This window comes from Notothenia rossii (assembly GCF_949606895.1).
Source record: "Notothenia rossii genome assembly, chromosome: 8".
In the NCBI taxonomy this organism is placed as follows: domain Eukaryota; kingdom Metazoa; phylum Chordata; class Actinopteri; order Perciformes; family Nototheniidae; genus Notothenia; species Notothenia rossii.
In genome coordinates this window covers 72267983-72294106 of record NC_136906.1, presented here as the reverse complement: position 1 = coordinate 72294106, position 26124 = coordinate 72267983, and the positions used below count along the sequence as shown (strand labels likewise).

Here is a 26124-nt window from a genome sequence, read left to right as displayed (position 1 = left end):
ATCTGAACCAGGGTGACATTTATTCTGTAAATAAATACAACGCTTGTGGGGTTGGAGTGGTCTGCAGAATATTTTAAAGTGTGTGTGTGTGTGTGTGTGTGTGTGTGTGTGTGTGTGTGTGTGTGTGTGTGTGTGTGTGTGTGTGTGTGTGTGTGTGTGTGTGTGTGTGTGTGTGTGTGTGTGTGTGTGTGTGTGTGTGGCTGTGAGTGGAACCATGAGAGTGGAACCCCTCGCTGAGCACTCAGAGCTCTCATCACGGTGGGGGTTTGAAGAGGTGGGCTACTCCGCTCCTCCTCCTCCTCCATCCCTCCATCCTTCCCTCTATCAGCTAACATGTTGAGAGGTGACCCCTTGAGAGCTTTCCCACATATGGACGAACCAACAACTCGGCTGTAATGGGCTCGACTCCTTGCCACTACGGGGGAGTGTTGAGATGGCCGAGCCTCTGCTCTCCTCCCTGGGCGGAGAGTGTGTAAGGAAGCAAGAGAAAGAAAGAGAGAGTGAGATTGAGTGCCCTGTACAAAGAGCTTGTATTATTAATGAAATCACCCTGGCAGATGGGTCTTCTCTTGGAAGTGTCCCACAACCACAGAGATTTGCAGCTGGCTCACATGCACACATACTTTCCCCCTCTCTTGTTAAGTGTGCCCCTGACAGTCGATCCCTCCTGTTTCTCACCCTTTTCTCTCCTTATCTTCCTTTCTCTGCTACGCTTTTATTCATAGAAAGAGTTGGCCGAGGCGTCCGGGCTTTCAGGCCAAAACGACTGCTATGCCCCCCCCCATCTCCCATCTCCCATCTCCCTTCCCCATTCCTTCCTCTGTTCACATCAGGGTTTGTCCACACCTCGAGTAACAGCCTTTATTCCAGGCTGAACTCCTCCGGCCTGCAGTTTGACGAAGAGCTTGTCGTGTCGTAACCCTCCGTCTTACAAAGGGACAAAGATGGGTGTTAGAGATTCAAATGTTCCTGCCCCCCCCCTCCCCCTCATTTTAGAGCACACCAACCAGAATACAGCCGAGCACTCTATTTGGAAAGGACCCTGTCATGCTAAAACACACATGACTGCACATGCAAAAATATTCACATGAAAGTTCAAGGGGACGTACTCAAATCACGTGTCTCTGCTATGCGGTATACTCCCAGGGTGCAAATAGAATTGTTATTATTATTGATTAATCTGCAGATTATATTTGTAATGAATCCCTTGGTTTATAAAATGTCAGAAAATTGTGAAAAATATCTACCTAAATATATTAAAAGTTCAAAGGGATGTCTTCAAATGTCTTGTTTTGTCAATGTAAACACTTAATATACTCTGTTTAATGTGTTTTAAAACAGGAAGCCTCCTAATTTGATAGGCTTTAAAAATTTTCACATGAATAATGACATAAAGGATTAATCCATTATCTCGTAATAGTTGCTTATTATTTTCTGTCGATTGTCTAATTTTTCTCTATTTGTCTTTGCAGCTCTATTTACATCTACACCTGCACACACTTTCCATGTACTGTATGCCTGCATGTACCCATATATGCACAGATATACACATAATATGTTTGCATAATCATGTACATCCAGATGATGACGTGCAACAAAGGTCCTTGGCTGCAGCGGGACGTCACACACTGTATGCTTCCACATGTGAGACACATACAATGAGGCATATGTTACATGCATATTATATAAACACATCTAATTTGATATTTTTGACATATCTAAATGTAAAACAGATCAACACTGCAAATACATATTTAATGACAATGTCAAGGATTAAACAGTAAAGTTAAAGACAACGTATTGCCATTGTTGTTCTAACCTACACATATACATACACTAAAAGATACATCCATAACTCAAAATGTGTGCATATATTCCACTCACAGCAATTCTACAATTACATATATAGGCTACTGTATGTCAACATGTTCAAAAATATCCACAAGCTTACTGTACACTCTCACGTGCATCAATACTGCAGATGTTATGCACTGAATAACGCATGATGTGTCTGCGAACACATGTGTGTTTATTGACATGAACACACAAATCACATTATGCCTCAAAAATATGTCCTGCCCAATCAACACACAAAAAAACGTCCAGTCAGCGACATATTGCTGCCTTCGCACAGAAATGGCATCCCCGATAGTGACAAAAGCCACACAAAAAAACTGACATTCACCGGCACACACAAACTCTCACACGCTCACGATCAACACAGCAACTCCAGGCTTCAGGCAGGAGGGGTTGCCTAGGAAACGGTGGGAAGGAACCCTAGTTATTTGTGTTGAGCATATTTTCATTTGGGCTGAAACAGAGAGGCATAAAAACCCCAGGAGAGGGAGAGAGGTGATTTGTCCTGACAGCTCCTTTACTCTCCCGAGGTGTAACACAGACACACACAAACACATAAACGGACGAATGCACATGCATGAACACAATCACACACACTCAGACACATACAGAGATGCCAAATCCCCCCCACTCCAGAGCACATCAAGAGAAGTAAATCACTCGTGCCATCACAGGAATGTCAGCAGGGGAGTGTGTGGGTGCACAAGTTAGTGGAAGTAGCCTTGCATGTGCAGCGTATCATGAACAAATAACTTCTTTAATGATCCTTCTCTGCCTCTTTTGTCAGAAGCAGGCAGATTCCCTCTGAGTTTCATGCTTGGTCTCCATGCATGCTTCTTGCTGCAGTATTTTGGTGTTGCCTCGTTCATAGCGTGTCTCTCTTGCTGCTCCGCTGCACAGTTTGAAAACCGAGCACTCAGAGCCGATGGATTTGTTGAATGATGTTTCCCAGGGTGCAGCATTTTTGCTCTTTGTAACTCGGTATTTGAAGAGCGAGACTTTCCGTGTGGATAATAGCGTCTGAAAGGCAGAAAAAGAAGTGGATGCATTAGCGTTCATGGGTATTTGTCTGAGGCTGGGTATCATGGCGTTTAAGTGGCTGACGCGGAGGGGATACATGATGCAGTAGGCTCCCAAAAATAGCGCTCCTTAAAAAAAAGGAAAAGTGTTACATAAGGGGTGTCTGTGCAGAGCCTTCACCTTGAGCCTGGGGTTGTTCTTTTTTTGGGTGTCATACCCGGTGTGGCCACAGGAGGTCGCCGTGGGTTGCAGTTTAACAGCAGCTCTGTCCTTGTCAGAGCTCCCTCTTCTGTGGGCCGTCCTGTGGAAAAGCCTTTCAGTAGAAGATGTTCAAGGGCATCCTCTCTCTCCTCCATACTTCCTGTTACATTCCTACGTTTCTCTCTTTTTCCTGGCTCACTCGACTGTCTTTTCTCTCATACTCTTCCTGAATCTTTTACATCTCTGTCGTCTGTTCTCTTTCCTCTCCATCAGTGTCTTCACAGGCCAATGCAGTCTGGATTGAGGGATGTAAGGTTACTTTAAAGTCTTGTTTGCTGTCAGACCAGGCAGTGGAGAACACACGTTGTCTCTGTTAGAGAAACCTCACATTTAAAAGCTTCAGAGTTCATGTCTAGGTTTAAGTAGAGGGGTGTTTTCCAAAGGTCCTTAGCTGACCCTTTTGACCTTCCTGTAGAAAGGTTGCAAAATTAAAGTGGATTGTGTTTCTGATGTCTGTTAAGTATCATGACTGAAACACACGGCTTTCTTCCTTTCTCAGGTTGGGGGGTATGATCACGGCCTACAAGATAGTGCCAGATGAGATCGACGAAATCAAGGTATGTCATATTTCTGTCTTTTTATTCTAAGGTTGATTTGTTCAAAATATTAATTACTCTTGTGTGTGTGTGTGAGCAGGAGACTCTGGTGGATTGGTGCGATGAAAAGGAACTTAACCTCATCCTTACCACCGGAGGCACTGGCTTTGCCCCGAGAGACGTCACACCAGAGGTGGGTTAATGTAGATTTCTCTGTGTTTTGGTTTGAAATGTGTTCAATGTTCAATCTAAAAGAATGTTTGTATTTCATTCGTTGTTGCAAACTGTATAAGAAAAAGCTTGAGAGTAGTATTAAAACAAACCCAGGCACATGTTACATAAGAATCACCGAGCTCAGCTTGCGGTTAAATAGTGACACTGGTTTGATATGAGGTCACAAGAAGGAACGTAGTGTTACACAACTACAACACAAGTATGAGGTTAGCATATATGTGTCCTAGAGGAAGGTAGGTTTCTCTTGTTGCTGCCCGTGCTTCATTCAGAGGAACTCGGACCGTTTTTTGCTGATTACACATTGTTGCTGATTGTGTTGCAGCTCTGATTAACACAAAGTGTAATTAGCCCCACAGTCACATGGGAAATAAAGAGGCAGAAGTTAGATCATTATTGATTCATTGTTTTATGACAAAGATATGGGATCATGTAGCAAGCAATTCAGAGATAATGGGAGGCAGGTGGCAGTGGGATAGTATAATAAATATATATTTGTATTGACATGTTTCCAAATGGTGCACAAATTTGTTTTTCATACTAAAATCTGATTTACTACTTTAGATTGTAAAGGCGTGTACACTGCTCTACACAACATGCATGCTGTATATAGTTTATATGCCATCAGTTAAAATATATGAACAACTTTTTGGAAATTAACATAAACTATTTTAATTTAAATTATGCCAAAACAAATACATTGTCATTGCAGGCTTCATGATGCTTTCTTTCCCCTTGTTATTGCTGGTTATGTTATTTCATTTACAACAACGTAAAATTGAAAGTTTAAAAGTGTGTAAAGTTTTTAATACAAACACACTTGTTGTTTATCTCTATTGGGAAGCCAGTTTACTTCTGTGTACACATGCAAGCCTCAACGTTTAGTCTTTCTGTTTCTTATCTATTCCTTACCTTGTTTGGATTAGCACTGCTATACCTCTCTCTTACATGTACTCAGACAACCTCACTCACACACACACACACACACACACAAGCAATCTGGCAGGGGCTGAGCTGTGGTTCTCAGCAGTATCATTGGTCCTCATCAATCATGGCAGACAGCAACCTTCCTGGAAGGGGAAGGACACGTACACACTGTATTCTCTGATAAAAAACCTGCTATCTGATTCAACCCTGAATGCTGGAAACAGCGATATCTCTCCGTCTGTCTCTGTGTGTTAAAGGCTGCACACGACACACATGACTGTATTGTGTTTTAGCCAGAAGCAGGACAGAAGTTACAGATTACATGTCATATCTTTATTCTAATCAAAAAGCCTTTGGTATCCTCTCTGAAATAAACATGTAACTTTTTACTTCAACTGCCATGTTTTGCTGTCACACTAAGTACTACATGATGCAGTATTTTACTGTAATTGACTAAAGCCGCTGTCTGAAAGTCCTTATCTGACCTGCGTCCTCCCTTTCTACAGCAGCAATCAAGATTGATGTAATCTTTGAAACCAATATATCTTTTTCTTGGTCGGCCCGAAGGAATATAAGAATTAAATATTGAGTGTTTTTACAACTTGGAATTTCCCAAAATAACCTGTTTTTTTCGTCATAATTTTTGCACAACTTCAGCTGGGATATTATGACATACAAAGCAGGAATACATGGTTTCAGATGAGGTGCATTTTAAAGTTTTTACGCTCTTTGCAGGGACTCAAATATAGCTGAGGTTCCTTTAATCTACTTAATAGATTGCCTGTTGTTCTTCTGCTATACCATCAACTTTAGTATTATTAACAAGTAATTGCTTAATCCTAACACTAATGTTTGACGCTGATAATATTACATATATATTTTATATAGTAGTAGAAAAAAATGTGTCCTCCACGAAAGAAATTAGTCTGAAAATATAACTACACCTCATGAAATCCCACATTAAGATACACTCCTCCCATTGCTTTCCCCTCATCACACATATAAGACCTGTTTCTTCCCTACAACACATACATTCTCACGCCTGTTGAATCAAACCCATCTCCCTCTTCTCCCAATCAGTGACATTGTGTGATGAGGTCTAAATCCGGCCTCACCCCTCCCTCTCCATCTCCTTTCCTCCTGTTTCCATCTCAACTCACCTCTGTCCCTCCCACACTCTTTTCCTTCTCCTCATGTCTCCCCCCTCCCTCCCATCTCCCTCCTCTCCCGAGTCCAAGCCCACGATGCTCATCAGTGGCTCCTCATCTCTTTGAAGTCTTTTCTCTCCCCTCTCCCCTCACTAATGGTGCGTTTGAAGTGTCACTCAACTCAAGGGCACCCAACACACACAGCTGGAGAAGAAGGCACTATCTGCTCCGCCATCTATCTGTCAAGAACACGCCGCATCAACTGCAGTCCCACCATTGGATAAACACTAAGAAATGCATCTGTTGCACAAATCTGCAAAGACGAATACATTGGCAAAACCACCACATCAAATGTTTCCTCTCAGATCAAACTGTTGGATACAGACTGACCGAGAAAAAGACCTATTCCTGTTTAGATTTCAAAGATTGAATCAATCATGTTCGCTAAAAGGGATGTACACGGGAAGGAGGCAGCTCAGATAAGGATTTTTCAGCTTTCTGACAATTGAGAGATGGATTGTAAATCAATATGTGAAGGGCAGTCCAGATGTTTCGAGTCAAGACAGGCATCGAGGAGGCCGGTGTAACAGTGATATCAACAAATGTTCTGTAGGCGTGTGATCAAAAGACCAATCAGTCAAAATGCAAGGAGAAATCAATATCTGGGTCCTTAAAGAAATCTGTGTCTCATTTATTTCAATTCATCTTTTTTGCCTAAAATGTTAAATGTATTTTTTCATTATACAACATGAACACACAACAGAGAGATTCAATACTTGTCACTCTTGCTGCTGGACCCTCTAGGTTCTAGAAAAAGATCAATATCTTGTTTTTACATTGTGTTTACAGTATATGAGTATGAGGAATAGGGATGTTCTCACACTTTTTCCATTTCAGTCTCTGAAAATCTTTCTATTTTATTATAAATGGAAAGACTTCAAAGCCTAAACTTAATTTAAAAATGGCAAATCACACCCAATTTCAATTGTTCATGTGATCCCATCTGCTCCATATCCAAAGTCTACTTCTATAACGTTCATTTAATTGCACGTTTACAATTGAAGCAGCGCCTGTTCATCAAAGTCCCACTGACTAAAAAGTAGTTTTATTACACTGAGTTATGCCACAGGTAGCATGTTATTGTATAAAGAATGACACTAACCTCAACAGAAGGCAATCGAATCAATTGTTTTATAAATACTCATGATGGACACATGTTCAGTTAGACTATTATCTCTCCTCTTCATCTCTCCTCTCTCCAGGCCACGAAGGAGGTGATAGAGCGCGAGGCTCCAGGGATGTCTCTGGCCATGCTGATGGGATCCCTCAACGTCACACCACTAGGCATGCTTTCCAGGTCAGACACACTCTCACATACTTTTATTTATAATTTACTTATTTCTTAATCCCTGATGTGAAGAGGCAGCCTCATTGAGATCCAGATTGTATTAATGAAGAGAGACATGGTGCAAAAGGTGAAACATGTACTGTACAAGCAGAGACTCAAATATGACACATGGTACATGCTAATGTCCTTGGACCTGACATTCTTTTTTTTCTTTTTTTAAATATTTATTTATCGAAGGACCATGAATACAAAAACATTAATCTCAGCAAAGAGAAGAGATGCAATATGCCAGATTATAGCTAATAGCTCACTTCCATCTGTGGTCCTCAGGCAGGTTCATAACAATCAATACAAATAATAACATTGCATGATCTCTATCAGTCAAACAATTTTAAAACCGGATTTAAGTACTGCTCAATAAATTAATACATAGTACACTTACATGATCTCGGTCACTCAAATAATTACAAAGCCTGATTTAAATACAGGTTACGAACATAATACTTAGTACACTTCAAATACACTTAAATAAAAATAAAATATCTAAGATATGACAATACAGTCCAAATAAAAAAATTAATTAAAAATAAATAAATTAAAAATTAAAAACTCAGATTACAGTGTAATTAATGTTGGCATGACTGGTTGCTTAATATCATTGTTTTTGCACCATGGGAAAACGAGTTAAAATCAGTACAGGTTTTAAGTTCAACTGGAAGAGTATTCCAGTGCTTGATGGCCGTAAACAAAAATGCTGATTGTCCAAAGGCAGTGCGCCTCAGAGGGATGGTTAGATCTGCATTTGATGAAGATCTGGAGTTTCTGCAACTCTGCTCATGGCGAATGACTGTTTTACTACTGGCAGTTATTCCATTAGAGCCTTAAAGTATAGAGTCATAATGTACAGTGTGACTCCCTCCATCTTTTCATGTAAGACAAAACGGAGAGAGAGTTAATTTATCACCTGTGATAAAGTGCAGAACACTGTGATACACTGAATGGAGGCTTTAGGGTGGAAGGAGAGGCATATATCACCATAATCAAGCAGAGCTGTGACACTTTTCTTCCTCTGTATTAGTAAAAAAACGTTCCCCTGTGTTTGTGCGTTGCAGACCTGTGTGTGGTATCCGAGGGAAGACGCTCATCATTAACTTACCAGGAAGCAAGAAAGGCTCCCAGGTAGGAAACGCTGCGAAGAGACGGAACGATATCACTTTTATCCAGGGTTAGCGGTATTAAGGCGGAAAGATCAGTTGCTGTGCTTGATTTCTTGATGAATATGAATACCCATTTAAGTTGGGGAGTTAATGGGGTCCCCAGTTTGTGGCCCCATGTTAGAGTGTCCTTGAGTCACTAACTACCTGAAGGTGAGGCCATCACTGAGTGAATGAGAGGAAGATCGATCTGGATACGGGCCAAATGCAGTCCATATAGAACGTGACCATAAAACTCTCCTTTTGGGACAATTTCCAACTGGGAAAGGGCACTCAGTAGAGGACAGAGCTCTGCCAGGTATGTCTCCTTTTCCCGTGCCAAATTAAGAAGAGTTGAATCTCACTCAACTGTCCCTCTTGGCTCCCTCGCAGTCAAGATGGAGGCTCAGATAACAAAAACATGAATAATCATCTCAAATCGTCTCTTGCCTTATTCCATAATAACACATCCAGGATGAAAGGTGTATGCTGATTCTCCGGTTCAAAATATGACCGAAGTTGTATATCGATGTGAGTTTTTGATCCACAACAAAAGCCAACATGTGGCCTGCAACAGGTGTAGCTAAGGGTTATTTTTAAGCTAAGCTGATAGCTGGAAATCAATTTAGCTATCGAAGCAGTTGTTGTTCACTGCAGCCACGAGAGGTCCAAAACACATGATCTCACATTGTCTAGCAGGGATCACACATTTTGTATTTAAAGTACACTCAGTTAAACTGCTACATTTTGGTTGACCTCTCGTTACAAAATACTCTTTTCAAGGTAAATAAAGTAAAACATTGAGGGATACATAGCAACCAGTGTCTCTGCTGTCGTTAGCTTAGCACTATGACAATGAACTTTGCGTTAGCCTGTAACTAAATCCACATGCAGTCATTATAGGTTTTGGTATTTGTAAGCAGCGTGTGTACAGAATGTGTGTATGGATTTGAAGGTGTGTGACTCCGCGTGTGATAAATCAATGTATGCACAAGCAGCATAGATCTGTGTGTGTGCTCTTTGCCTTTGTTGTTTCATGGTACATCTCTGTGATGTATTTCTTTACAAAGCTATAGATGCAGAGTGCATTTGTGGGTTTGTTTTCCTGTGTGTGTGTGTGTGTGTGTGTGTGTGTGTGTGTGTGTGTGTGTGTGTGTGTGTGTGTGTGTGTGTGTGTGTGTGTGTGTGTGTGTGTGTGTGTGTGTGTGTGTGTGTGTGTGTGTGTGTGTGTGTGTGTGTGTGTCCACGTCCACCCACTGCTGTCTCCGTGTCCCCTCCATCTGTCTCCCCCTCTGCCGCGCTGACCTACACATCTGTCTCTGTCTCGTTATGCGCTCGCTTCTCGTGATCGATTTTAGTATTTATTTTAATCAATTACGCCACCTCTCCCCCATCTGCTGCCATATTAGTGTCTCCCTCATCAACCCCCAGTTAAAGTTAACGGCACAAGCCTCCCATTGCAGGCTTTTATTACGATGATCTCCTGTCATAAAGCTAACGGTGAAGTCCAGCTGAGCCAGCCGGCCTCACTGCATGTCAGAGGGTCCGCTGGGCTTCTTATGGCTTCGTGTTACGTCTCTTTGGACACATATACACTGTATGTACAACCAACTTTATATTATTTGTTGTCATGATAGTGTTGAGTTCAATTACAGATTTGTAGTCTTTTGGCATTTAACATATGTGGTTGTCTGCATTGTGTCCATATTGTGATGAGATATCAGTTTATATAAGCAGATGTGGTGAGGATGAGGATACTCAGATGCTGTGGTCCGGATATTGAACTGGCTTGATTTGGAATTGAAGGGTGTCCTGAATACAGGATTTAGAAGACTTTTGAATGGGTACTAAATGATTTTGTCTAGAACTTTTATAAAGTGTTGAGACATACACATTTGAAAACGATTGGGCAAATTATAGCAGCCATGGGAGAGGTAATCTGAGTCTGGCTAAAGCTTTATAAAATCTTGATCCTACATTTCCCATAATGCAACTCAGTGGCGTATTATGTTAAGCTCTCCCTGCGTACATCTTTCAAACTACACGCCCAAACATCGTAACGCAGACTTTCTGTTTAAGATGTCAAACTTCAAGCCCAATCTGAGATAACCCTCATGACTTTACCAAAGTTCTTTTCCCAGGCATTAAAAACCTTCTTTAAGAATTCTTATATACTTAATAAAGCAGTGTATAACTTTTTGTATTGACTCATTCCTCTCTCAGGTAGGGGGAGTGCATCTTGGTAGTGTTGCAGTCTCCAAAAATGGAAATCACTTTCACGTTTGATATCAATTAAAACAAATACTTCAGATTTGTTTTCCCTTTTCTCCACATTGAGGGTCCCAGATGCACAGTAAGGGCTCCATGACTTTGACACTTCTTTGCTTCTTGCTATTTTAATGGTCTATAAATCCAAGAGTGTCCCGCATGTCCCCCTGTTGAACTGGAGAAGGGTTGAAGATGTCTTTTCTCACTCTTATCTTTTATTTCCTCCTGTTCTTTTTTCTGTTTTGCTTTTTATTCTTCACTTTTTATTCCTCTCTCTTTCCCTCTGTCTTTCACTCTTTCTCTCTCCGTCTCTCATCCTCTCGTCATCTCCTGCCTCCCCCCCCCCCCCCCCCCCCCTCTCTCTCCATCCTTCTCTCTGGTTTTTGTTTCTCATCCGTTGGCAGTATATCCAGGGATTCTGCTCTTTAGTGTTCTTGACAGTTTCTCTCCTCCAGGACAAAACAGAATAAGAGCAGAGGAAAAAAAATCAACCTGACGTATACCTTAAAAAAAAGAAGAAGAAAATTCCCGGCACGCAATGAAAGCACAAACCGGGAAAGGAGGAATGTCTCCAGGCTCTTGACACCATCCTCACTCAGCCCGGCCTTCTTATCCAAAAATGGCTCAGATGTGTGCTTCAAAGACAACAAGAAGAAGCATGAAAAGTCAGCGGAGTGGATTGGGATCTGTATGTGTGAGAGTGTATGCGGGGGTTCGGGGGGGAAAGGTTAGCTCGCGGCTACACAGCAGGCCTGCCTGGCTCGTGGTCAACCACTGAGATTACCATTTCATCTCTGAGAAATCCTCATTTTTTCATGCACAGTGGCAAGGCATGCTTCTCCGGTCATGCATGCATCCTAGTGTTGATATATGGGATTTAATATTCAGTCAAATCAAGGTTAACATGGTCATATTTAATCAAGCCTGTGATATGCACACGTGAAATGGGATGTGAAGTGGAGAGGTTGCTCCGAAAGCCCGTTCGCAGCCAGCGTGGATACTGTAAAGTGTGGGGGCGATTAATAATGTATCTTCTCAATGCTTAAAATACACAGGAAGATAAATAATTTCAGCTCTTGTCTTGGGAGTGAGGAGAATGGAGCATTTAGCATAGCCGAGGAGCCCACAGGCACACTGACACACAGAGAGACACCGGAGAGGGGAAACAGGAGGTGGGGGGGGGGGGGGGGGGGGGAGCACAGGCTAGTATACATGTGGCCAGAAGGAGGCGCTGTGACCTGCAGAGGAGGGGAGCAAATCTCTGCTTCTAGGCCGGGTCACACGTACTGAACAAATGACAGTATTCCTGGGTTCAGAAGTGTACTGTCAAATCTCAAATTACTTAACTGCAGATTGGCCAGCCTTTAGTTTGAATCAGGCTTATAAGAGACAGACCTTTATTTCTAAGTTCCCGTGTACTTTAGCATACTTCGTCATATATTTACCTTTTTTTTGTTTGCTTTGGATTCCGTTCCCGGTCAATGTAAACTCAACACTTAACTTGTTGCCTTGGTAACTTCTGGAAATTCTACACTTCCACATCACTAATTCCATCAGAGTAATGTCATTTGAGGCTCGTACTATTGTCTCTAGAACCCTAAATAGGTTTGTACTCTCATTATTTCTAATTCTTCAGTTCTACTTTGCTTTTAAGATGTTTTTGTGCAGCTCTCAGGTCATAAACTGTCCTTTTTCTTTTAGGCCTCTATTGTAACTTCCTCGACAGGAAAACACATCACACTGATTCTCTTCTCTAATGTACTGGAGAAGAGTTGTGAGAGGTTCGATGTGAGACACCTGTGGGAAGTTTTGAGTTTCGTTGACAGTAGCTTGAAGTAGATTTGAAGATTTGAGAGAAAACAACGTTTTATAAAAATATACATTGTGTTTAATGTAACAACCATAGACTGTTCATATAAATAAAAGAACACCATCTTTCTGCCTGCTGTTGTCTGAGACTTCCATTATTTGATTATCTACTTAAAAAAACTGTAAACTTTTTTTTACTCGTCCAGGAATGCTTCCAGTTCATCCTGCCGGCGCTGCCGCACGCCATCGACCTCCTGCGGGACGCAGTGGTGAAGGTTAAGGAGGCGGCGGACGAGCTGGAGGACCTGCCATCGCCCCCTCCACCCCTCTCGCCGCCACCCAACAGTTCGCCCTGCTGCCAGACGGAGGACAAAGGCGTGCAGTGCGAGGAAGAGGATGAGGAGAAGAAGGACAGCGGTGTGGCGTCCACCGAGGACAGCTCCTCCTCGGCAATCACCGCCGCATCGATCGCCGCCAAGGTACCAGCGGAGGAGAGGAGGAGAAGGGAGGGGAGGAGTTACTGTTTCAATGTTCACCTGACTCCATCTGCTTCATCATCATCTATTCACACATGTCATTCATACAAGCATGTGTTGAAGGTGCTGTGTGTAGCATTTTAACTACAATAAGTCACTACCAAAATAATTCAAAAGAGGGTCACACTAAAAACACTTATAGCGTGAACAGAACAGCTTATATAACATATACAGTTTGGATTTGACAAGAAAGCTACTTTACAAAACCAGGCAAGAAAAAGGTGTTTTGTGTGTCTATGGCAGACGATAGAGGACCCAAAGGAAAGAGGAAGACAACAAATGATTGTTATTGCAGTGGAATACTGAAGTCATGAGTACCAGAATCTTTGAAAGGCAACAATGGTGGTCTTAAAGAGATAGCAAAGATTTGTTAACTTGTTATGAGTGAGATTAGTTTTCGGTAGTTCAGATATATGTTGATGATAACATAACATTTAGATAAGGCAGTGTGTAATACCTCTGATTTTCATTTATTCCTCTAATATTTATTTTCAAAGTATTTTCAAGCATATATACATAATTGATGGGCCAGGCTACTTAAAAAGCTGTCATGTCAAAATGTTTACGATAACTCTGAACATGACATTGATGTGGAAAAATGCTACAGATAACACCTTTTTAGATGATAGATTTACTGTTTTTCAACTCTTATTAAAATGTGTCTGCTGCGGCTTCCATCTTAAGTTTGGTCCTTCACACCTTTAAAATCTATGATTAATCTCTTTAATCAACATTTATAATTTCTCAAATAAAAAAAAGTTAAGAGGCTGGAGACTGAATCTGCTCCTGCGCCTCTTCACTCAATTAGTCGAGCGTCAAGAGATCAAAACTCATCTTCATCAACTTCTTAAGTCAAACATTTAAAAGTCTACCACCAGGAATTTGCTAGAAATGGCCAACAAAGTGTAAATGTGAATCCTTGATAATTAAGTTTAAAATATGGGCTGTGACGTTTTCATTAAGGAGTGTACCAGTTTAGGGGAGCAGTCAAATTATTAATACAACTTCCATTTTTCTATTAAACCCGTCATTAACAGCCAACAGCTACAGTATTAAGATCAACGTACAAAAAACCTGAACATGGTTTAACATATTGAGTTGAAAAACAGTCAATATTTTCCTAACATTAGTTTGTCATGTATCTCTGTATTTCATATATCACGACGTCTGTCTCATCATACATCTGTGTGTGTGTGTGTGTGTGTGTGTCTGTGTATGTGTGTGTGTGTGTGTGTGGGTGTGTGTGTTTATCATGTGTGTCTACTCTGTGCAGTCACATGTAACATCAGGTATCTCTTCATACCCATCATCCTATCCTACCTGCCCTGTCTGCAGCCCGGACCCTGCTCTGTTGTCACGGTAACATGCCACTTCATTGTCCAGTCACAGAAGGATGTTGGTAAGACTCCGCCCCCCGATATCTCATCATATGTCATCATCATGTCACATTTATTAAGTCATTTGTCTTTCATCTACACATTAGACGTGTTTAATATGTGTCCTCTCGGCTGGTTTTTGTGTCTGTTTATAGTTTGTAGCGTCTTGAAAATAATATATATATTTATGTGTAAATGGATCTTGAATATCAGTGTGTGTGTGCAGCTGTGTGTTTATGGTGTTCATATGCATGTGTGTCTGCCTACGTTTGTGTGTGTGACCCCAGATCCCAGACTCCATTATCTCGCGGGGTGTGCAGGTGTTGCCCAGGGATACGGCGTCGCTCAGCACCACGCCCTCGGAGTCGCCCCGCGCCCAGGCCACGTCCCGCCTCTCGACCGCTTCCTGTCCCACACCCAAAGTGAGTACGCATACAGTAAAAACACACTCACACACACATGTAGACAAACATAAATGTATCATGGATGAACTTGTATCCTTGTGAGGACTTTCAATTGACAATATTCACTTCTAGGGCTGTACTCGACCACAGAAATTCCACTTACGCTTAATCGAATTTGATTAATAATCGATTCGTTGACTCTAGAACTGAGTTTCTTCAAAGAATCATGCATGAACGCCACTTTAAATCTTGTTTTTCTGACTAGACATGTGCTCATATTTTGGGGGAAATAAGTCGTCCAACATTAAAACTAATTGACAAAATAAATCTAAGTCGACTTTAACAACCAATCAGGAAACTAATCAGCTAAGATGTGGTAGCCCTATTTATTCCCCTGATGAACTCCATCCTCAACACACAGTTTTAATGACTCTGAAATAGTGGTACCAAACTTGATTGAAATAAATCTGCTGGGTTGTGAGAAGGATGAACTTCGCTGCGTAAGATTCCGTTAGATTTACTGCCATTTAAACTACCTATGCGTGTTTTTGTGTCGTACTTTTCAGATTTAAACCTCAAACTAACCCTTAATCTGATCCTAATTTAAAAACTTAAATCTAAGACCTCATTGAAACCAAGGGACAAAAAAGAGCTCATCGTGACTCTAGAACTTTAACAGGTTTTTGTGAGGAACAAACACGCATACTTCATTTGCTCTCACACGCACACACACACACACACACACACACACACACACACACACACACACACACACACACACACACACACACACACACACACACACACACACACACACACACACACACACACACACACACACACACACACACACACACACACACACACACACACACACACACACACACACACACAGCCTTCTGAGAGTATGTTCCTGTCTGCTCAGCCCTACTGTTTGTCTCCCACAGCTCAACTGCCTTTTCCTCCACAGACCCTGGTTATTGTAGCTATGCTGTTTACTATTTTGTGTACAAATATTTATAGTTTATTGTGGAATCTCTGTTGAAGATGAAGATTCTGATTGTGACTCATTATTTGATTTCAGTTATTTTGGGAGGAACTTTTCTTTTTTCTCTTACCTTTTGTTTCTACCGCATTTTGCTTGGTTAAAATGTGTTTTTTATTTGTTTACGACTTCATATTAGTTAGTTTAATTCATTTCTGCAGTACCTGTACACATCAAAAAGTCTCAAACACGCACGTGCACAGCAGTGTTTCTTTCCACTTTCTTTCAAAATGTGTGTTTTGTGTGCGTGTCAATGTGTTTTACATGTAAACCCCCTGTTGTTTGTTTGTGTGAGTGTGTGTTGATGGAGACAGCAGGTTGTGGTTCTCATGCTTGGATGCGATGCTTACATAATTACTCCCCAGGTTTATTACAATACATTGCAGTTTTTTGTAACTATAGACCCTCAGTCTGCTTTGTCTGTCCTCTTACTCGTGGGATACTTCAACATTTTGGCCAGTAAAACATTTTTATTGATATTCCTAGCGCTCATTTTCTACCTCCATATGGACAGCTCTCAGGTTAGTTTGGGGCTCTTGGTGCCACTTGTTCCTTATGAGGATTGCTAACTTGTTTTCTGTTTTAGTGACACAACTCTCAATGAAGAAAGCAACCCATTGTAATGTGACATGTCCAAGTATCCTGCTATGAGTTCACAGCTCTCTCCTGCAGGTTTTTAAAAACCTCTCTCTCTCTCTCTTTCTCTCTCTCTCACACCTCCTCTGTCAATGTCACGTCTCCATGTGTCTCCCGTACAGCAGGCAGGTGCTATGGGAACAGATGAGGGGGTTGCCATGGGAACAGTGATGGGATGTTAGTGGAGGAGGGAGGGCGGGTGCAAAGCAGGGTCACAAGACAGAGGAAGTAGTTAGAGGAAATCGCTCTTTCTGTTTGGGGTGTGAAGAGCGATGAGAGGTCAGCGCTTGAGGGACGGTTTAACCCCCAGGAACTTATTCTCACAAAGTTTGTTGGAAATGTAGAGATTTAAATGTGGATATGGAGTTCAGTCGTATGTAAAAACAATCAGTCAAAGTGTGGAGAGCTGAACAGTAAGTAATGAGACGGCACAGAGAGTACAGAAAGGGTTTTTGTAAGACTTGAACCTGCTGGTGTGTCGTTAAAAGTCCTTGTACAACAGAGTTACACTATTATGCATTACTACTTTATATCTTATCGACGGGTTTATTTAATTCGGTGCTAGGTCTTGGTTCCACTCCTCGCTTTCCTCAGTTACCTGGCCCACGTTGTTGACCCTGACCTATGCCACTGCTCTCCTGTGTTTCTGACCTCAGCAGAGCTCCATAGTGTTGGTCTGTAAATAATTGGACAGTGGGGAGCTTTATCTCTGCTGCTGATGTCACAATGCAGCAGCTACTAGCTCCACTGATTCAGGCTGGAAGTCCACATTACGCATTACCTTGCCCTCAACATAAAAATGCACACTCACAGCTGTGTCTTCGTTAATGAACCTTTTCGAAAGCATCGCTACCCTGTCACGATCAGATGCCACCCACATCAGTCAGCATTTGTGTGTGACATGCGTGTCTGCACATGTGTGTCTTTTGGGTTGCTAACAGGCAGCTAATGGCTTTCCTAGGTTTAGTTTTGAGCTTGTTTGGATGCTCTCACAGGCTATTTCCCAGCGACAAGCAGCCATATGTTCTTTGAAATTCCCACGTTGCAAGCGGCTGTTGACAGTATGTACACAATGTCCCCGGAGCCAGTGCCAGAATGGCTCTGTTCACTGATGCATTTCATGTGCCACTGTGCTGTATTACTTTCTTAGCTGGGTCTTCTTGGCAGCGTTGTGTGGCTTTGAGAGTAGAAGGTATGAATGGAGGAGGTCTTAATCTCGCCGCCGCCGGAGCTGCTGCGGTTTCCGTTTCCATGAAGCAAGGAAACGTCAGATAAATACAAGCGTAAATACACATAGTTTGTGTATCTGCAATTTAACTCATGTAGCATTTGTGAAGAAACAGGACTCTGTGTTTGTACATTTGGCACATGACACAATTATATATGCACAGAGGCTTTTCATTTGTATGCAAAAGCATAAATTATTGTGTGAACATGTGTACAGCACTGAGGAGCGCACACTCACAACTGATGTCCAAGCCTATCTGTGTGGGAAAACACACAACACAAACACACACAAAGAGAAAATGTGGACAACCTTAAGGGCGAAAGAGAAAGTGTCCCACTCTGAGATGTGGCACGCACACAAAAACACAGACACAGACACACACACACACACACACACACACACACACACACACACACACACACACACACACACACACACACACACACACACACACACACACACACACAGCCCACAAATGCAAGCGGTTACAAAAGCATTACAAACTGAACAGCTCTACAAACATTCATGTAACCAGATTTTCTTTCTCTGTCACACTGTCTCTTACTCTTGTGGACACACACACACACACACACACACACACACACACACACACACACACACACACAGGCATAAGACACAGGGATGTTAGTTGTACCCTTCCACTCTTGTGAGCATTTAGTACAGTTATGTAATGGTGTGCTTGGATTAATGAAGCATATGCAAGATGGGGCTTTGACTCAGAGGATGGTTGTGTGTGTGTGTGTGTGTGTGTGTGTGTGTGTGTGTGTGTGTGTGTGTGTGTGTGTGTGTGTGTGTGTGTGTGTGTGTGTGTGTGTGTGTGTGTGTGTGTGTGTGTGTGTGTGTGTGTGTGTGTGTGTGTGTGTGTGTGTGTGTGTGTGTGTGTGTGTGTGTGTGTCCTGTTCCTTTTATAGCGAGAGATGGTTAGAATTTTTATGTGAATTCATCTGCTGAGACACAACCACTAAAATACTCCTGCCTTACTTGGGTGTATATTATAGGATGCTTATCTTACGATCTTAAATCTACTTGCACTTTAAAGAAATACAGGTTTATTTGAAGGTTTCACAAGCCAAACGGATCAGGAACCGTTACATTATCCTATGCAGTTTGCTACAACAGCAAAAGGGATTTCTTGCAACTCATTTCTGTTTTAATTTTCAAAGTTGCAATGTACTTAAAGGAACGTTTTTTTAGCAATCTCTTTAAGATTTGTACTATTTGTTCTGTTCGATATTCTTCTTGTAGCAGCCAACGTTTCCTCAATTAATACAATGGAGTAGTACAAATGTTATGACCAATACTCATCATGACAACTATGATGACAGTTTGACTGATTGTACCTTTTTTCAAGACTATTCTTCATGTAAATATTCAGACATTACCTTATTGTTGCCATGGAAGAAACATATCTTCTTACGCAGTTTCACTTATTGAATTGCCTTTTCCTGTCTGTTATAAGTCAATATGGGAACATGCAAATTAAGTTTCACCTAATTCTGTGCGTGCATATCAGATCTATAATAATGAATGCTGCTCTTTTTATCTACTCGCCCCTCTCCATCAGAGCTTTCACCTTGATGCCTCTGCAGGCGCGACCAGTATATATGCTCTGCGTGTTGTATACTGTTCCAAACATCCCATCAACTTGACCGATATTGACGTTTATTTTGATTAAAGTATTCATTGCTCTCGCTCTCCCATGATGCCTTTGCACAAAGTCTTTCAGGTGCTGGCTGTGCACCTAGAGGACACTGCCTCACTCTGCTTTGGTGCTGTAGCTTTTCCTTTGATTAATGGCTTGATGTATGGCTTTGGAGCCAAGGCCAAGGCTTATGGAAATCAACCCATCCTTCTACACTGAAATGTGGGAAATGAGTCACAGTGCAGTAGTGCAACTCAGCACAAGCCACTTCCATGACCTTCACCATGGACCTATTGCCATTCTGGTCACTGCTACAAGCCAAAACAACAACATGTCATCATCACATGTGTGCAAACAGGCAAGCTGGAAAATACAAGCAGTTACGGGTTTGTTTGCTGAATAGAATAGTCCTTTTAACTATTAAATTACTATTTGCTACTAATGTAGTGTTTTTCAGTGAGAGAAAAACACAAGAGAAAAACACAAGAAAAAACTGTCTTAAAAAGATTGTCAACATTTTTCAAGTTAAAGGTGGGGTATGTAATTTTGGAGAAACCAGCTCGAGCGCGCTTGAATTTGAAAATACACAGCCGGAAAAAATCTGCCACTTCCTTACAGAGCCCCTCCTCCAACACACACGAACGCGCACATGACCAATGAGGGCACGAGATAAGTTTGTGCACAGATGGAAGGCTGACAGGCAGGTAGGCCATCCAGTTATTTTAGCCGGGCCGGCTCAGATGATTGGTCGTGCTTTTTACAGTACCACGGCTTCCACAGATGACATTTTTTTATGGATCTGTTGTCAAAGCACTTCAGATATTCATTGCTATCGGGATGTTAAGAGCATTCCATGGAATATAATAAAAAGTGTATCTCGAGCCGGTTTCTCAAACTTACCTACCCCACCTTTAACTGCCAGGTATTTTTTCAATAAATCCATTTCCTAGTCTATATAACTTAAGAACATTTTAAAACAAAAGCAAAAATGAACACAACGACTGAGGAAAAAGCAGCAAATTCTTACATTTGGGTATTTGCAACTAGCAGATATTTGGCGTTGAGCTTAATATATGACTATAAGAATACTAAACAAGCCTCATTCTTAACTAATTGATTGTTTGACAAACCATTACAGCACTACTACACTAAACTAGATTATGGAAACAATCACAGTTTGTTAGTTTGTAGATTCACCGTGGTCACAGTCACAAGTACATGCTTGGCTTTCAGAGCATTTTCTCCCCTTTGCAGGATTTTCACAGCACTCATATGAAACGTGATAGTCATGGTGTGTGAATGGCACATGCTGTTTGGGCCCAGCCCTGATCTGTACGCAGATCACAGAACCATCACTTGTAAATGAGTAGTGACAGAGGATCATTGAAAGGGTGAAGAGATCCCACAGAGGGAGATGAATGATTTATGCCTGAGCTGCACACGTAAGCACCGCTCCAATGTCAAATCAGCCGTCTGTGGTGTGACGGATCAATGATCTACTGCCAGCTGCTCTTCAGGAGACATGAGTCCGTACTTCCATAACTGTCAGAGATCTACAGTAGAAAGTGTGTGTCAATAATATACAGTAGAAAGTAGGGCTGCACGATATTGAAAAAAAATGACACTGCCATAGTTTTTTCCCCTGCGATATATTGCGTTTTTTTAACTATATTTAACCGGATGAAGGATTTCAGTCACGGACGTCTGGATCTTAACTGGTAGACTCATCATACCTTAAGTCATGATCTAACATGTCATGATAATGCATGTTGCTTACCCTCAAATAAGGGGGTTCATCTGTGAATGAAGAGGAGAAGAACCTTTTTGTATCTAAAATAGTTCCAGATGGCAGATGTTGCTTTTCTTTTTGGAAGTAAATCTTGATTCTCGCCGCCGGTATTGTCCTCCCGTGCCTCGCACATTTTTTTACCGGTGTTTTGATGTTCTGCAAACTAGCGGGGCGGGGCCTGCTGTGATCAAGAATGATTGTGATTGGTGCTTTGCTGTGCATGCAGAGCCTGCATGTCACTCACTCAAGTACCCCTGACATGAGAGCCGTGCAAGTTTTCCTTTTGTAGCAAGCAGCAAAAATAATTGTAACATGACGTGTTTGAGTTAATGTACCAACTTAATATCGTACGTCCTAAAAAAAAAGAACTTATAAAAAATTAATAAAATTGCACGTCCCTGCGATGTAAATATCGCGCATGCGCATATCGCGGTTATCGCCATGACACAATATAACGTTCAGCCCTCGTAGAAAGTGTGTATTGTTGATGGAGTAATATAGGAATTCATTCTTCTCAAGTCTGGCACATGTTTGTGTTTGGATGCTTTACCCTGTTCTCCTTTCTTTGGCATTTCTCATTTGAACAAACTGTAATTGCGTTCAGATGGGTGGTATCTGATTGTGAAGCGGTGATTCAATGTTTCATTTTTTTGTATAAATGAGTGAGTCAAATAATGAATGCAGACGTTTCCACCCAGGATGGATCACGTAACGGTTTCTTAATGATTTCATAATCATTTCCCACCTTTTTTGCCTCTAAGGCTCCAAAGAGGCTACTGTCCAACCATGTATTATCTTGTACTTGTAGCATGAAAGCACTGTTTTATTCAAATCATCTGCACGTTTAACATAAAAAAAGATAACTTGCAGATGCACATCATTCAAAGCTAAGGTAGTAAAGGACGGTACGGGCCTTGTGCTTTTTGTACTAGAGATGTATCTTCAATACTTCTCCAAAAGTATGATCTCTGTCTATCTGTGAGCAGACTTGTTGAATCTGTGTCAAGGAGCACAGAAGCTGTTCTGGAGGCCACTTTGACTCTCGAAGATGGTTCTTCCTCCAAGGTTTCCTCCAAAAGTGCTCTGGATGCTGCAGGGAAGAGAATAACAACAAGGAATAAGAATTAAAAAATTATCTGTTTTTCCTTTTGCCATGTTTTCTTGACCCCTAGGGGTACGTTGGGGTACTGCAGGTGAGGTAAAAAAAATAAAAAGGTTAATTAAAAAAATACCATGCATGATTACAAAAATAATCTAGGTACAATAAGTTAAATATAAAACACAATTTTATATAAAATATTCCTAGAACCACTAAGGGGGTCCTCATATAAACATGTTACATTGGTGTATTGTATTTATAGTTTTTAATAATATATCATTTTGTTCATTGGTTTCTTAAACCTATATTAATTCAATTGAAAAACTCCTTGGAAAAATCTTTGTTTTCATGCATAAAGATGAAATATCCTTAGTTTGCTGTAATTCATGCATTAATATCAAACACTGATGGAACATCACTATATTGTAATTATTTATATTGGCTTTTTCTGTCAAAAATGTCCGGGGTCGGTCAGGGGGTACTTGACTGAGAAAATGTTTCAAAGAGGGTATATTACTGAAGTTTGAGAAGCACTGCTCTAGACTGTATTTCTATGCTTGAATTGCAGCGAGGGAGTGTGTGATATTATGCTTCTGTTCAGATGAGGCCGGGCGCAGTGACGCAGCGGCGCTGTTTTAGAGCCTCTGTCGCCATCCCTTACAGGTTTATTCCCCGAGTGGAAACGAAAGATAGGACTTGTTATATGCCTTTGTGTTGAAATTATTCAAGTTTGGTTTCGGCCTGACAGTATTGACCGCTTGTGTGTCTGCTGCCGTGAGTGTGTATGAGTGTGTGTCCCTGGGACTGCTAGATATGTGTTATTGTCCTCCTCCAGTGCAGTAAGGCTCATAAAAGTGACTCCTCGTATCCTGGCCTGCTGGAAGTGCGGAGGATTTATGATGGAGTGAGTGAGAAAGAAAGGCGAAGGGAGGGAGAGAAGAGAACAGAGAGTGGGAGGGAGTGAGGGAGAGAGAAAGGGACGGAGTGGGAGGTGGGGAAGGGAAGAAGGATATCATTGAAAATGAACAAAACAAACAGAAAAAGTGCTTGGCTTGCTATAGGCCTGCTGCACCGTCTGTCCCTCTGTCTGTCTCTCTGTGTCCGTCTTCCATCAGCGAGAGGGACCCAGTAGCTCACCTCACATCAGCGACCCCCCCTCCCCGGACTCCATCATCTCAGATCAGTATGAAAAGGACAGAAAGAGAGACGAGTGAGGGGGGACGATGTGAGGAAGAGAAAGCGAGGGTTAAGGGGGCGAGAAACATCCGTCATCTTTCCTCAACGGACACACGCACACACACACACACACACACACACACACACACACACTGACATGCGCGCACAAACCTCAGTCATGCGTGTATGACTTAGCGCAGCACCGTATGTGCAGCTATATACCTCCTCCTCCTCTTCCTCCTCCTCCTCTTCCTCTCTCCTCCTCCTTATTGTCTCTTTGGCTGTTGCGTTTCCTCACTGCTCGTTCGCTCTCTTCTGCGTCCTTCTCACTCCAGCCTTTCCCTTCTTATCTTTCACTCTTCTTCTCTCTAGCTCTCCCCCTCCTCGCTCACCCTTTCCCAGTTAGTGAGTGTGTAAAAGTGTGTGTGTGTGTGTTTTTGTGTGCATGTACCAGGGAGCTCATTCTGTTCCGACTCCAGGCAGAAGATGGTAAGTAATGTCTTTGCTCCTGCATATCAGAGTGAATGTTTACAGGTTTGTAAATGCTTGTGTGTGTGTGTGTGTGTGTGTGTGTGTGTGTGTGTGTGTGAGTGTGTGTGTGTGTGTGTGTGTGTGTGTGTGTGTGTGTGTGTGTGTGTGTGTGTGTGTGTGTGTGTGTGTGTGTGTGTGTGTGTGTGTGTGTGTGTGTGTGTGTGTGTGTGTGTGTGTGTGCCTGTGTGTGCCTGTTTAATAAGTGAAGGATTTTGTGTTTAGTATTAGCTGAGAGGAGATGGGGGTGGATGCATTACGTGAACAGTGTGATTTTGTAAATAAGTTGTGCTCTTGCATACATATTTTTGCATGTGTGTGCTGATGCCTGAAGGAGGTATACACTGTCAGGCCATGAATAAGTTTAAGGGGGAGAAGGGGGAGTAATGTTGCATTGGGACTGTTGACCAGCTTAAATTAGCTGCAGGGGGAGGAAGGGTGACGGGGTTTGTGTGCCTGCGTTAATGCAGTGTTAGAAGGTATAACACATTCGTAAAAAGACAGAACGATGAGCAAACGCAGTCAAGCATCACCTTTCAGAAACAGCTCCATCCACATTTCATCTCCTTCATGTAACTGCTGCCTTTACCCAAAGCTCCTCACAGAAAAAGAGATAGGAATCAGAAACCCCTTGACACCGATGCCTATACGCTGTTATTCCTTTTCCCTGGAGTTACCATGTGCTTCCCTCCAGTCGCCAACATGACAGCTTAGCCCAAGCGCCGATGTAAATGGAAATGAGGGCAATAGATGAAGAAGTGTGGAAGCAGCACCTTCAAAATCCATGATGGCTTTTAAACAGCTGACAAGGAGAAGCAGCAGGATATTGATGTAGCCGTGGAGACTCGAACGTCATGTACAGCGATGAATGTGCAGCTTTATCGATGCTTTTTAACACAAAGGTTTCCTAAGTGTGTGGAATATATACAGGCAGGGAGGGTGAATGCCTTTTCTTCTTGTTTGCGCCGTAGAGTTGTTTATTCCAGACACCAACGAATAGATATAGACGATTTTAGGACAGGACAACAAAATTCAAAATGAGATGTTTTGATTTTTGCTAAACTGTACTCGGTATAATGCGAAACAGTTCCTTTTGAAGTCCTTTTTGTTTATGACTGAACCGGAAAATTGAATTTCCTCAAAGGAACCGATAGACATGTTGTGAAATATTTATGCTTTCTTTTCAAGAGAAGATTTAAGATGAAAACGCTCTCTTGTCTGTTGAAAACAATTTTATCAACCAGAACAACAATCTTGTCATCTAACTGTCAGCCAGAAATCAAATAAGCAAATTCCTTAAATGTCTTATTTTTCCTTTCTTCATAAGGTATTTTAGAAAAATACAGGAAACAATCAAGCTGACACTTTTCGGAGACACAGTTAGATTATTCCTATTGTACTGACAGATTTGTATTTTTGAGGATAATAAGCTTTCCATTGACTTCATAAGGGGTCGAACTCTTTTTCCACGATTTGAAAATCTGCTTATCCCGATCTTTACATGGCCTTGGGGGAAATATAAACATGCGTGTCAGGCTGAAGGGTATATCTCCCTCTCCGTTAACAAGAGAGAACACAGCTTTCAATAACCGGATGGAAAAGGCATCTTGGTTTGAATGTAGGCGTGAAGAACTGCCCTGTTGGATGTCAGGTGCTGAGGTATGGCTGGGTGTCGGGTCGTATAGGACGCAGGATGTCGTATAATATGATCAAGTGTTACGGGGACCAGATGAAAGTGGCTCCGGCCTGAAGGAAAGTGCTCCTTTGTCTCCGATTAATGTACACGCATCCAGACCTCTCTATCGCTGTGTTTGGCTCGCGGCACCCAAAGACCATTTGGGTCAAGATGTTAAAGGCACGATTCAGCTGAGCCCTGTGTGCTTGCTTTTAAGATACGATAATGCGTTATTCTCAGATCCATTTGTTTTTATATTACTATGTTTATATGGTTCTGTCCCTTTGGTAGATTTGTATATTAGAGAGTATAATTGATTCTATGTCTAGATACTCTTCTAAATATATGTATTTTCCACTGAGAATATGTAT

The 26124-nt window shown here is 41.8% G+C and overlaps 1 protein-coding gene across 9 annotated transcripts in view; it reads left to right on the top strand.

Moving 5' to 3' along the window:
* gphnb (gephyrin b) overlaps nucleotides 1–26124 on the top strand; it is an 82233-nt gene that overhangs the window by 28052 nt on the left and 28057 nt on the right. For all 9 annotated transcript variants that reach the window (XM_079647068.1, XM_079647073.1, XM_079647071.1 and 6 more), the window contains exons 3-8: nucleotides 3638–3695; nucleotides 3775–3867; nucleotides 7243–7337; nucleotides 8441–8507; nucleotides 12805–13077; nucleotides 14798–14932. In XM_079647068.1, coding sequence (XP_079503194.1) covers nucleotides 3638–3695; nucleotides 3775–3867; nucleotides 7243–7337; nucleotides 8441–8507; nucleotides 12805–13077; nucleotides 14798–14932 — 721 coding nt within the window. The remainder of the gene's footprint in view (nucleotides 1–3637; nucleotides 3696–3774; nucleotides 3868–7242; nucleotides 7338–8440; nucleotides 8508–12804; nucleotides 13078–14797; nucleotides 14933–26124) is intronic.